At 40.5% G+C, this 14,259-nt stretch overlaps 1 protein-coding gene across 6 annotated transcripts in view; it reads left to right on the top strand.

Moving 5' to 3' along the window:
* Positions 1-13,738, top strand: part of RXRA (retinoid X receptor alpha) — a 468,131-nt gene extending 454,393 nt beyond the window's left edge. For 2 of the 6 annotated variants that reach the window (XM_078641943.1, XM_078641944.1), the window contains one exon: positions 9,869-13,009. In XM_078641943.1, coding sequence (XP_078498069.1) covers positions 9,869-10,016 — 148 coding nt within the window. In that variant the 3' untranslated portion in view covers positions 10,017-13,009. Of the gene's footprint in view, positions 1-9,868 lie in introns of all 6 variants that reach the window. The other 4 variants (XM_078641939.1, XM_078641940.1, XM_078641941.1 and 1 more) reach the window with 3 other exon arrangements.
* The last annotated feature ends 521 nt before the right edge of the window (positions 13,739-14,259 follow it).

Here is a 14,259-nt window from a genome sequence, read left to right as displayed (position 1 = left end):
CTCAGAAGGACAACTGAGCCATGTAGCAGAATGTTACTGTGTGGACAGGGCAGTTCAATTCACATTTTCTTAAAACGAGCGATGTTTATGTTATTATGTTATCATTTTTAGTTTTCTTCCTTCTCAGAGATGCTGGCCTACTTAGTCTTAGTACTTTATCTCTACCAGTGTTTCTTCAGCATTGGGGACTTTTGAGGTGTCAGCTCAAAGAACCCGGAGTACTTTTGTAGACCTTTCCTTCACAGCTTTCTGCCTTTTTAGCCATAGTCATAAACCCCTGCCATCAAACCCAGTCTTAAAGACCCTTTTCTCCACTACCACAAAAGTATGGTTGTATAGTTCAGACTGTCTTAAGACTTCTAAATAGATTTCTCCTCCCTATTTTGCTGAAACTGAAGTAATCCCATGCTCACCAGGCATCATGTCAGCTTGCAGGGACCTCTTCTGTCCCCTCGTAAAGGGAGGGTGTCCAGGTCATTGGTCCACACTGATCCGCCAGCTGGTTTCGCCACTGTCCGTATTTGCCTGTTGCCACTTTGTATTGCCTCAACTCTCGACTATCCTTCTACACCCCCTCCCGCCAACTACGTTCTTCCAGCCAAGCCCTCGCCACGGTACCTCGCATTAACAAGACCACCATGGGAGGCAGATCCTTCTCATACCTGGCTGCTAAGACATGGAACTCACTCCCCGCTTACCTTCGCCTCACCCAGAACCACCTAGCGTTCAGAAAGCAGCTTAAAACGTGGATATTTGACAAATAATCCTCCTCCCCTCTTAAGCGCCTTGAAACCCTCTGGGTATGTAGTGCGCTATACAAATTTTATGACTTGACTTGACTATTGCTTGTACTGCTGATCTATATCTATCCAACAACCTTTTGCTTTGTACCATGCCCTGTAGTGACCAGAAGGCAACATCATTGGATATTCCGTCCATAGCAGTCTGTATTCGCTGAATTGCCTAACCCAGCTCCCATTGGCAATGTGCAGTGATCAGTTTAGGATTTTAGCCAAGGCAAAGCTTTCTGTTGCTTGTGGGGCAGCAATTCTATTTTCTTTTGGCAGACTGTATAACTTCAAAAACATCAAAATGGCATTAAAAAGAGGGCCATCTTCAGAATAATCTAGGAAATATACAGGATTCCCAGGAATGCAATTGAATCCCATTTGCAGTAAAAATGGTGATACTGGGAAATTGTTGTCTATTTGTGGATGCATTCCTCTGTGTACTCCACCCAACTGTTCCTTTCAGACCACCAGGAGACCAGTCACACGCAGCCAAGGAGAAAACATGGCTGAGGTGAAAACATGGCTGAGGATCAGCAGCCGCTGACACGACATGTGCTAGGTGGTTTATGTGAAGTGAGTTTGTGGTAATACACATGTTCTTGTTTCCCTGATACAGTGGCGGCTGGTATTTAACGGCGTTGACAGGGGGGCGCGAGGGAAATGAAGAAAAAAAATTAAACACTTACCTGTGTGCACCTGCCGCCTCTTGGTCCTCTTCGCTCGCTTCCAGGACTCCAGGGCAGGAAGCACCCGGCTCTGTGGTTCGGCACTCAGCCAGGCTATGGGAGCCTGGGCATGTGAGAATGTGCAAAGTACGCATGATGGTTTGGCCGGCCTGAGATAGCAAGCCAAAGCGTCATGCTTTGAGTGGGAAAACCACTCCTCCCATGTCCTGCTCTGTGGGCAAAGTAGCCCTGCCACTATAAAGCTGAGCAAGGATGGAAAAATAAAATGATGATAACAACGAGTTCTTATCATTTTATTTTTTCCTTTTTAACCTCAGTGGGGCAACGCTCCTCCACCTTAGCGAAGGAGCTACTCCTGCCCAGCTATGTCCTTAACAGATAACTGTAAAAGGGCTTTATCACGAGTTTGGTGCAGGTGCACAGTGGTGGCGGTCTTCTGACCGCCCCATTACGACTGGGGCGGTCGGACTTCCCTGAGACCACCGCAACTGCCAGGCACAGTGCGGCAGGATTGAGGCCGCAGTATGCTTAGTGGGGCCGCTGCTGCCCCGCCAAGCATATTACGAGATTCCTCACTCCCACAATTTTCATGGCGATGCGACTGCTAAGAAAAGTGTGGCCTTGAGGAGACAAATGGGACCCTACAGGGTCCCATTGTGCCTCCCTGCGTGGATGCACGCCAGCACCTGCAAAGCATGGACTGCAGCAGTCCATGCCGTGCAGGTACTGCCTTTGACGTGCCCCTTGTGGTGCCATGGAACGGCCCACCAGACAAGTGAAAACTCCTGATCTGGTGGGCAGTTTGTACATGGGTTTGGCAGTGCGGGAGCGGTGCGGTCCCGCTCCCGCACCGCCAAACTCATAATGAGGCCCCAGGGCCTCAATAATGAGTGCTCTGGTCTTGGTGCAATATTTTGGGCACCAGATAAACAATTATATCTATGGCATTATTTTTTTAATTAGACACAATAAATATAGCCACCTACAAGCTTCCTCGTCGAAATTGAGAATGACCTATGGACTTTGGTGCCTCCTACACTGAAATCCTCCTGTTGACGTATGTTTCTGGGCCCTTTTCCCCTTATAACTATCATCAGGTTCCTCCTGTTGGATTTTATCACACCCAAACATTTCAACACTCATGCAAACGAGGGTTTCCATGAGTGTTGGAATTTACAAAGGCACTCGTAATCCAGACACTTCCACAATAGGTGCAAACTCATCCCTGCTACTTTAATCGCTGTGAGATTTTGCTTTGGGTGTCATACAAAACCATGTGCCCTTAATTGTGGTGGTTCTCCCCCTGCAGAAGTGTTTGCCTTGCACCATACCACCATCTCCCCTTGGTCTGTCCTTCCTAGGCAGAGAGATTTCTTCAGATTTGTTCCTAACAGTCCCAGTTTCATCTTTGCAAATGTGGCTTGACTGGGCAGTGGTGAGACTGTGCTGAAATGCCTGGTTACTTCACAGTTAATCGCCCAAGCAGTGCACGTCTTGTCATCTGTTTCAGTTTAACGTGGAGCTTCCTGGCTGCTTAATGGTCCATTTTGTTTTTCCTGGCCCTTGGCCTCTTTCTGTCTTGCCAGCTCAGCACAAACAGCGCCATGTTGGCTGGCTTCCTGCCATTTTGTAAATGCAGCTTTTATTTGCACTGAGCTTGTGTCAGTGGAGAGAAAAACAAATGTAGAAGCCACTTCTTTTCTCCTAGGTAACTGGGCGTATAGTAAAGTACGTTTTAATGCTGATTAAATGCTCCAGTGGTGTCATTTGTTGTGTTTCTTCTTCTTTACTAGCCTAAATCTTGCCAACAGCAGCAGCAGGCTGAAGACACCACAAGGTTGCACAGACACTGTAAAAGTAGGGCACATTATACCACAGCACGTGATACAATTCGCCAGAGGGTCATAGAAAGAAATGCTTTGATTGGCATGTGGGATTGCTATTATAGCCTTCTCTCTTGTCATCCTGTTGTCTGTAGATGTGGCCACAGAATGACACTGCCAGAATTACCACAGTTTAGGACACTTGTGAAGTTTCCTCATCCCTTCTTTTGGTCATATTCTATATCTTAAAGATATAGATCACATGTGCAATTATGCTGTTGCCAAATCGAGCATGATGTAAAAGTTTATGTTTTCATTTCAGATGTGTTTTGTAGCACCTTTAATGATAGTAAAGAGAACTTCAGTACAATGAGATCCAGCTGCTTGCTCATACTGACAAAATGTAAAACTAGGACACCAACAAAAAAAACATTCGTATTTTCCTTGAAGTACTCAGCGCATGCAAATGCCAGTAAAACTGGCCACTTGATCTTCTTTTTTCCAAAAATAAGCGCAGTGCTCTTAGGCATATGTAAGTCAATGGTACCTGTGTTCATGGTAACCCACACATCGGGGCGAGGGTCATATGGGCCAACTGGTCATGTTCTCTGACAGTGGCCTGCAGCTTATGCCTAATGCAGATTCACATTCTCTGATATTTGCTGCTTTTAAAGTATTTGCTTGCCAATATTCCATATATATATATATATATATATATATATATATATATATATATATATATATATATATATATATATATATATATATACATAGATATATATATATATATATTTTTAAAAATAGAAGGCCTTTGTTTTCAGTTACAGGCATAATTAGAATGATTCTTACTGATGTTCCCTGTAGCCCACAATGCAAAGGACAAAGACTTGGGTCACAATATATTTGTGTTTTGAGAATGGATGGAATTGACACACAAAAGCATATTTTGGAACCACAGCGTCAACCCGAGAGTTGAACATGTCAAGATTTTTTCAGCAATCTTGACGCCACATGGATGACGTCACATTAGACGTGAGATAGTTATTGAAACTACTTCATGCTAATTATGTCTATCATGGTCAACAACATCTGATTGCCTCAGGTTCCCAACACATTTAAGTGTTGTGCATGTACAGCCTTTCAGTGTAAGAAGACTTTTAGGGTCCGAAGCGAGTGCTGCTGGGCTCACTATGCAGTGTTGACACAAGAAGGCGTCAGAGTTCCCACTAGGAGCCTTGGAAGAAGCATTTGAGGACAGCTTAGAGGAGGGCTGACTGAAAGGATTTAAATCAGGAATTGCCCATGTGAATGAAAAGAACCATTCTCATTTGCCTGTACACATTTGTGCTGCAGAAACCTCTTTGAAATCCACATTGCTTAGCCCATACGACCACTCCAAAAACTAAAGATCATTTCAGCAACTTTGACCTTAAGGTCAGTTCATGTTTTTGGTACTATCAATGTCAAAACCGACACTAGCCGGACAAAAGGAGGACTGATCTCAAATTGAGTATCAGTCATGAGGAGGCTCAAACTCGAAACCATCTATCTCATAAGGACAGATGACCTTAAAAAGAAGATAGATCTTGAAAAAATATCAACCACGAAAAGGCAATCAATCTCAGGAGCCAAGAAACAAAGTCCCATTGAGGTTCTACGCCAAGCATTTTCTCATTATGATGATTTAGAAGACGCACCTTAATCAGAATAGATGTCTGACAATGCACTATACGTACTGATTCAAACGCAGAGAAGATTAGGGCAGCTACTCGCCAGACCTTTAGATTTGCTTCCGCATCGGTACAGCAAAGCCAGTGATAGGAGAGAAGTAAACGTTGATGAGGCCATTTCCAATTCCAGATAGGATGAGCCTAACTCTTGAGGTGCAACATTCAAGTTGGACACACACCTTCACAATCTCCTTCAGCATAGCTGCAGACAGATTTTAAGGGAGAATATGAGAAAATGCAGGAAGAGAAGAAGAAAAGCATACTTGGAACAGCTTGACACTCTGAAATGAAGAGTTGTGGCGTGACTTTGGATTTCCACGATGTTGGACATGGCGTCCCTTTTCAATATGGTTGCAGTGCGGGTGATAGAAAAGGTTGATGAATACAAAACACTCTTTGCCAGTGCTGAAGAGACGTTTAGACAATTCTAGTTCACAAAATGCACTACTAATCCTACTACAGCCCTAATAGAGAAAAAACAGGCTTACATGTAATCCAACCCAGCCTTTGAGTAAGTCAAGCACCACACATGGACAGCCACTGGAACTGCAAAACACTTTCTTAAAAGAGCTGTAACATTGTGCCTAATTCACACAGGTACATTTTTGACGGTTATGTAAGTTTACTACCAACAACTAGATGCAAAGTTCTACGTGCCTGCAGTCGGGGCAGAGAAGTCCACACACATGAGTATAAGGAGTGTAGAGTCGTAATACTCTGCAAGTAGTTTCTATATACCAAAAAGTAGTAAACTTAACACAAAAGTGTAAGTTTACCTTTGTGAATCAGGCCCATTACCATCCCCAGAAATTAGTGTAAAAGTATTTAAATTAAGTTAATTCGTAATTTAAAACACAAGCTTAATGCAATTTAAAAAAAATTTAATAGTACACTTAATTGTAAATTAAATCTCTTTAAAAAGTCTGCAAATTGTTATAATTAATTAAAACCATTACTTGTAACCAAGTTTAATCCAAAATTAAATAAAAATGTTAGTGAGGGTGGGTGAAGTATTGTTAAAAATATTTTAAAATTCAAATAAAATATTTAATTTGCGATACAATGAAATGCAAAGTTAATTTTTGAGGTAGTGTTTTATACATTTGTCATTAAGTAGTCATAGGTTTGTATTCATTAATACTGATTTAAAGTTATTCTACATTCTTATTAACTTAATTGTATTTAATAATGAACTATACTAAAGTTCCCTACATTACCCCATCGGGAGCTCTTTGCCCCAGTAGCAGAGATCTCCATAAATAGGTGGAAATTACTGATAGTAACTTTGCATTAGTAAATCCAGTTGAAGAAATTTCCTCACCCTCATTTAAAGGGGCAGATTCTCTTAAGTTTACACTTAAATGTAAATCTTTTGTCGAAAGTGTCAATTATCAAAAGAGTGGAGCAGTACATCTACGTGAGTAAATCTACACATGCAAACTTACCTTTTTGAATCGGGCCCAGTGTTTACCTCCTTACCCCATTCTAAATAATATATTCTTACTTTGCAAAAATGTAGTTTAGCGTACACCTCGATATGCATACATTTATCAGCAGTTGCAGCCTACTTACAAAACAGACAGCAATTCTATGTTTCTTCACGCTTTCTTGGAAGGCCTTAAGAGGTGTATTTCACTTAGGATGTTCCTATTGCTTACACTGAACTTAAATGTTTTACTTGCATTCCATATGAGGCACGTTTTGATCTAATGAATACTTGCAGCCTAAAAGAACTGTCTTGGAAGGTAGGTGTTCTGGTAGCTGACCCATTTGTGCATAGTGTCAGGGTCCATTGAAGAACTTTATTTGCAATTTAATAAGGTAGAAGTCTCGCATACTTTTCCTAAATTGTTCCACGAATTGTTTCACTACAATAAGCACTCTATTACTCAAATAACATTCTTTACTAACTTGTCAAATTTGACAGAAAGCTTTTTGAAAAAACTAGATGTTGGTATATATATATATATATTTCAACACAGCAACTTTATCGGTTAGAAAAGAAGTCAGCTCGAGCCCAAATCCATTAAGCGTGAAGTTTATTAACTACACAGGATGTCAAAAACACCCGACGCGTTTCGGTGCAGCCGCACCTTGGTCACGGGTAACAGTGTTTTTTTCTTTCACGCGTTTAAAGTAAACAACAAAGTAACATAAAGGTAGGACTACTCGTCCTCACAAAAGTGTGTTTACCCACATTATGGCGGCCATATTTGAATATGTTTTTTAAACAGACAAGTATGTATCCCAGTTACCACAGTGATTTAAGAGCAACTCATATTTTGAAAGTATGAACTTAAATAAAAGCGACATAACATTTCATATAGCAATATTGGTGAACTGAGTATTAAACATGGTAATTCATTCTAGATGACAGTGCATCAGAATTTGTTAATACATATCGCCCCAGTGGGCTTTCACACTCTAAATGTGATTTGTGTCTCACATTTCGATCAAGCCCCTGTGGGCTATTTAAATCGACTTGAAATGAATAGTCACTGTAAATCAGTTTGTACATAATCCCGCCCAAGTGGGCAATCAAATAATTTTAAGCTCCAAACAATATGAGGGTAAAATGGGTACATTCTCTTGAATCAGTCCAATTAATTCAGCAGCCAGTGGTTTCCCATCCTTATAGCGTGGCGACATGTGAGTCTCCTACAAACATAAAATATATAATCACTTTAAAATACACAATTTGTTTTAAAAAAACAAGTACATAGACAGCTTCAGAACATCTCTACATGATTCCGTTTTTGAGTTTTTATAATTATTTAAGCTAAGTGGACAGATAACTCCTCATCCTTATTCAACCCCAGAGGTTGTACAGTGTCATATTTAATTATGAACTTTGACTCAAGTCGTCTCAGTTGTCTCAGTCTGTCACCACCACGTTCTGATGGCGGAATCCTATCTAAGGCACAACATTTTAGTAGACTTAATTTTTTCTCATTTCAAGTCGATTTAAATAGCCCACAGGGGCTTGATCGAAATGTGAGACACAAATCACATTTAGAGTGTGAAAGCCCACTGGGGCGATATGTATTAACAAATTCTGATGCACTGTCATCTAGAATGAATTACCATGTTTAATACTCAGTTCACCAATATTGCTATATGAAATGTTATGTCGCTTTTATTTAAGTTCATACTTTCAAAATATGAGTTGCTCTTAAATCACTGTGGTAACTGGGATACATACTTGTCTGTTTAAAAAACATATTCAAATATGGCCGCGATAATGTGGGTAAACACACTTTTGTGAGGACGAGTAGTCCTACCTTTATGTTACTTTGTTGTTTACTTTAAAACGCGTGAAAGAAAAAAACACTGTTACCCGTGACCAAGGTGCGGCTGCACCGAAACGCGTCGGGTGTTTTTGACATCCTGTGTAGTTAATAAACTTCACGCTTAATGGATTTGGGCTCGAGCTGACTTCTTTTCTAACCGATAAAGTTGCTGTGTTGAAATTAATAGGGGGTCGCCTCCCCGCTCGAGCTCGCCGCCGCAAGCAGGCTGGGGGACCGGCGAACTTTGCTGACTTAATATATATATATATATATATATATATATATATATATATATATATATATATATATATATATATATATATATATATATAAAAAACACCAAACATCACTGAGATATTCACACACAGCATCAATAAAAACAAATCTTCTTGTTCTGTTTCAGCATATCGCCTTTATCAAGTCTTGATCCTGGTTTTTCTGCCATTAAGGCGGATGTGTTAGTCTAATTAGAACAATAAAAACAAAACAGTACTACAATACCCAGAATGCATTTTACTATTACACAAAAGTCCTGGTCTTGAAACAGTGTCTGTAATGATTGGAGGAAGGTGGTCACCCTATTAAATTGAGGTGTAGCCTTTGTCTCAGTGTATTGTGGGCCTCAGGGAGCATGAACACCGATCATGGTATTCACGCCCAACCACAGCCCGTGCAGGTAAGAGCAGTGTAGGGGGTGGATTTCGAAGGACGATGGCAAGGGTACATTTATTAAATAAATAATTAATTTTCCCTTGTCTGTCAAATCCCCCACACACACCGGGCCCCTCCGCTCTTAACTGCACGGGACGTGGCAGTTCACGCCTGAAGTCGAAAGCAAAGGACTTAATAAAACAAATGGACAATCTTCGGGTCCCAGTGCTAAATAATTTGCAGCAGAACAACCTGCAAACCTGTAGTGACAAGTAAAGATTTTTTCAATTATCTTCAATTACATCAACTTGTCCAACAACTGGGTTCACATGAAAGAAAACAGTTGTTGTTATATAGCACTTGTATGACACAACATATGCCATTAGTGTGGCATTTAAGTGATTTTTGTTAGTCCGTGGGTGACTGTAGGTGACTACCCATACGTTTCAAAGTTTTCCAGCAAAGTCTACGGTGTGATTCGGTTTTTGGGGGTTATGCAGTCAGTTAAGTGAATGCTGATGTGTCTCTGTTAGGTGAATGTGCCAGTATAGAGGCAAAAAAGCCCAGCAGTATGGTAGAAAGCAAGCCAACAATTCCTTAATTGAGAAAACAGAGATTGCTCTCCACGGGCTTGGTATGCAATGTGACTATTTACTGTCCCTAAACTTATTAAGGTGTATTTGAAGAGGATGAAACGCAAAAATGTTGTAACTTATCTTTCTTTTAGAGAGATTTTACCCCCCTGTAACAGTGCACTGAAATCACACATAAGCAGTGACCAAACTTTTTAGTATGTATCACTGGCCAATAGTAAGCCAGAGCACATGCATTATGTAGGGTTGGGTGGCTTTTGTTCCATTCTTTTCCTTTCTAACTTGACTTTTCTCGTCCCTACAGATTTGCAAAGCTTCTTCTGAGGCTCCCAGCTCTGCGCTCCATCGGCTTGAAATGTCTGGAGCACCTCTTCTTCTTCAAGCTCATAGGAGACACACCCATTGACACCTTCCTGATGGAAATGCTGGAAGCGCCCCATCAAATGACTTAAGGAGTGTGTCCTGGCTACATCTCTCTCTCCCACAATATTTCATACGAGTAAGAGAACGATGTTCCCCCCGGCGCAGATGCTGCGTCACAACCAGAGTCCCCACCCGTGTCGGGGAGGTGCCTTGACTCATCCCCATAGCACTACAAAGCAGACATGTGCTCCTGCACCCCATTCGTGAACTATGAACAGCTGCGGCATACGTTGCAGGGACGGAAACGGGGGATGGAGTGAACCTCTCACCTGGGGTTCGATTTTGCATATCTTTTCTGCCGACACAAAGAAAGGTATATTGGTCGTCGTTGGAGAAGCTTCTGTTGTCCTTTGTGATGAAGCTGTACTTTAACCATGTCCTGGCACACCAGCAGGGTCCTGAGGATCACATTGTGTCATAGAAAGAAAAAGAAGTTCCTCAAAAGGGAAGCAAAAAAGAGTTGTTGTATCTCTTTACCCAGAAAAGGCATAACAGACTAACTGGGTAGCAGCACCTTGGCCTTTCTTTCCTTGTATGTACGAAGGTGGGAATGAGATAACAGGGAAGGACCCACCGAGCCTAGACTTCAGCAACAGAAATGGGAAATTGACCTGAGCAACATATAATTGCCCTCCCACACCTGAAATGGACTTTGTTCGGGGCAGTGTGGTGTGGGTGCTGTTCTTCTACAGAGCTCTGGCTGTCCTTTGTGTACAGTGAAATATGTTTGATTATATTTTCCAAAGATTCTTGTTCTCACTCGGTAACAGAGCTAGTCAATCAAAACATGAGCCAACTTGAATGCACAGGTTATCATTTTTTTCAATTTCTTGTTCGGCATTTTCTTTGTTTTGTTTTGTTATATTTGTTTTTCAATGTGTTAAAGTTGCTCGAGTTCCAAGCCCACCTTAGTATTGCTGTTTCCATCATAGAGTTTGCTTCTCTTTTCACCCCTACTCCATCCGCGCCACCCCTACAGTAGACACAAAGGCAAGATTGGAAAATGTGAGGAGGAGCATCTTTCACATTACTGTCCTGGCTTCACCCATCTTTGATGCTTCACTGACATCTGTAGCGACACTGGCAACCAAACACAAGCAAAAGGTTGATTGCCTGTAGTAGGCGCTTCACATTTTTTGTCTAGTCGAGAGGTGGCATCAGCGATAGCAGATGGATTGCCAGAATTTCTAAGCTTAAAACTCCTTCAAGCATATTTTGAGGTCTCTTTAGGTGGACATTTTTGGCCTGCTTGAACTGAATCCAGCAATGGCCAAGCTTTCAGCCAGCCACCCTTCAGTATTTCCATGAACAAAATACATATCTCGTAAATAATAGCAGCAAATATGGGCCAATATGGTATCTAAAAAGGATTTGCCACCAGCTAGGGCGACTGTCCTTCCTTTGTGTTTTACAGAAATTGAATTACACCAACAGTACAGCACTAACAGTACAGCACTAACATGTTAAAATAAAAGGCGAGTTGGAGCATTCCGCAGTGCTACCGTCCGCGAGTCACTCTTGTGGGTGGAGAGTACACTGGGTTGGGGAAGGGAGAGTCAGCTCAATGTTGTCTGCCCAAATAGAACCTGTTTCCTTGGCAGGTGAAATCATCCACATCCAGAGAGGGTTTTTCAAAACAATGTGAGTTCTTCAACTCATGCACCTTTGGTTAAATTCACTGCCATTTGAAATGACTGATTAAGAGAGCCAGTCATTCTCCAGTAAGAAGAGAGATAAATTAGGCCAGAGCAAAGGAAAAGGACAACGGTTTGCAACAATAACGATCCTGCTAAACAATGGATGATTTAGAACTGCTTTCTCTTCCCTATCTGAGCCATGCTGGCTCACTCCCTTCCCACCATATACCAGTGAAAAATGCACCATTTGCCTGCAGGCGGGTAAAACGTGTAATTGTAAAGTTCATGATCTCACAAAGATACGTAATATTGCGAAAATATTAACCGGTTACACCTAAGGTAATCGTAAAGAGATAGATGGCTTCATTTGTCTGTAAAATGGTTTTGGGGAGTAGCTTTATTATCCAGAAGAAATCCTAGGGACAAATTAATTTAGGTGTTTTTCATCACAAATATGGAGACAAAATATTTTGTTTAATTTGAAATAGAAAAAAAACGATGGGGTCCACGACAAGCTGCTTTTTAGGTAGAAGTATGTGGTAGCCCAGTTCCTACATACTTTTTTTTGGCAGAATTCTAGCATTTGTAATGCTGTGCTACTGCATCACAAGTGCTGGCGGAAACACTGTGCCCGTAAATCCTGAAAAACAACCATTACATCTGGACCTTATTCTCCATTTATAGGATGGAAATATAATGAAATCCAGAGGCCATACTGCCCCTTTCAGTAATAGCAATGCACCTGCATAATTTATTTCTGCAGGAGATAGATCAGTTAACTTAATGGAGACACTTAATGGGAAAAGTGTGGCATAGTGCCTGTTAGGTCCAGTTTTATTGCGAAAACGACTAAACTAGTAAGTTGTTGGTGCAATGTTTCTTACCAGACGACTCCAACGAAAACAGCTTGACAGAAAGGAAATCAAATACTGTGGCAAACCCTCACAAAAATCTGCCTGTGTTGTCAATTGCTTTATGTTTGTTTTCCGTTGTAGTGTACACTATTCTTGACAAATCTTCGAAAAACTCACATGGAAAATATAGAAATATACCAAAGCAATCCGCTTACATTAAACATTAAAAAAACAACAACAATATTTCTCTAAAATATCAGGAAATATGTTAGAGTTTGCACACTTTAGGATTCTGTTATAAGCAGAAATTTCTTAAAGGACTATATAGTGCTGTGGAAAATCTGTTTGAACTTTCTGAGGTAGTATTCCTATTCTGTGCAAATCGGGAAGGGCTACCTCATCCCTCAATTCAGGGGCAAAATGCTGGCATTCACTCAGGAGGACGTCTGTCTTGCAGCTGAAGTTGCTTTACCGCTGTTCCCTGAACTGCCAAATAGGGTTCTCAAAATAAATTCTTTTGCCTTAATATCAGTCCTCAGGCACAATCATTCCATCAATCTTTACCCTATAAGCATATTTTTATACCCCTACTAGTATCTGCTTCCAAAACATTTTCCACCCTTTCTCCTACATATATAAACGATGATTAAAACACTTAAAAAATCTGCAGGGGTTACCAATATATAATTTAAAAATGGCACATATTACTTCAGAGAAAACAGTACATGTACTTATCTAAATGTATTCATCTCTTAAAAATTGGATATTAACTAAATTATTTTTTTTATATTCTTATCACAATTTTGTTTTGTTGATGGGATATCTTAAATAAAGGAGATAGAATACGCATCAGCTCCTAGGCCATCCTCCAAAATCTGGAATATTCTCATAAACTTAATGTTGTGACTCTGGTAAGCATAGTCTAATATACTCTGATTTTGCAGTGTAGAATTTGGCTTGCTTTTCCGTCAGAATTCTTGTCTTCTCTCTTTTACAGCACCAAGGTGGAACTGAATCATGCCATAGCAAATTTACAAGAATGTTACTGATTGACTTAGCATTTCCTGGCAGAAGAATTACTTAAAACATAGTTTGTTCTAGTCAGTTGCTAACTGGCTAATCTATTCACATTTGCCTTTAGTCACTGGGCACTCCCACTGAGCATCAAAACATTCCGAATGATGGGACCATTCAGGGAAATACCTCTCATTTACACATTACAAGGCTTCACATCTTAAATAAAATAGTGTTGGATAATCAGTCCTGAGTGTGTGTGGCAACCGATGGTTCTAAATATTGTGGTACTCTAATGTAATATCACAAATTGTGACTACCAAAATATCAAGATGCTAGGTATATATACTACATTATACTTAATTAAACAAATGTACCATAACTATATATATATATATATATATGTGTGTATATATATATATATATATGTATATATATATTTATATGATGCATAGAGTTGAAAATAGTAAATCTATATTTACTAATATATATACTTACTGCCTCAATATTTTGGTTGTTAATATTTCTGCTAGAATTTTCTGTCGCACAATATTTCTGTTTTCGATATTGTGACATGCAACAATTGACTTATTGGGTTCTCTTCAAATTGTTCATGATGGTTGAAGTCGCACAGAGTTGAGGGAATGCCTTTGGACGATGGTTCAAAGCTAACCTGGTCAGGCTTTTTGCCTGTCAGTATTTGAGCTGCAGGGCATAGACCAGCAGAATTTCCTAAACTTGGCCAATTGTCTGCTCTTCTAATAATC

Source organism: Lissotriton helveticus, chromosome 5_1 (genome assembly GCF_964261635.1).
Source record: "Lissotriton helveticus chromosome 5_1, aLisHel1.1, whole genome shotgun sequence".
In the NCBI taxonomy this organism is placed as follows: domain Eukaryota; kingdom Metazoa; phylum Chordata; class Amphibia; order Caudata; family Salamandridae; genus Lissotriton; species Lissotriton helveticus.
Note: the sequence above shows the minus strand (reverse complement) of the source record. Positions and strands in the feature narration are given on the sequence as shown.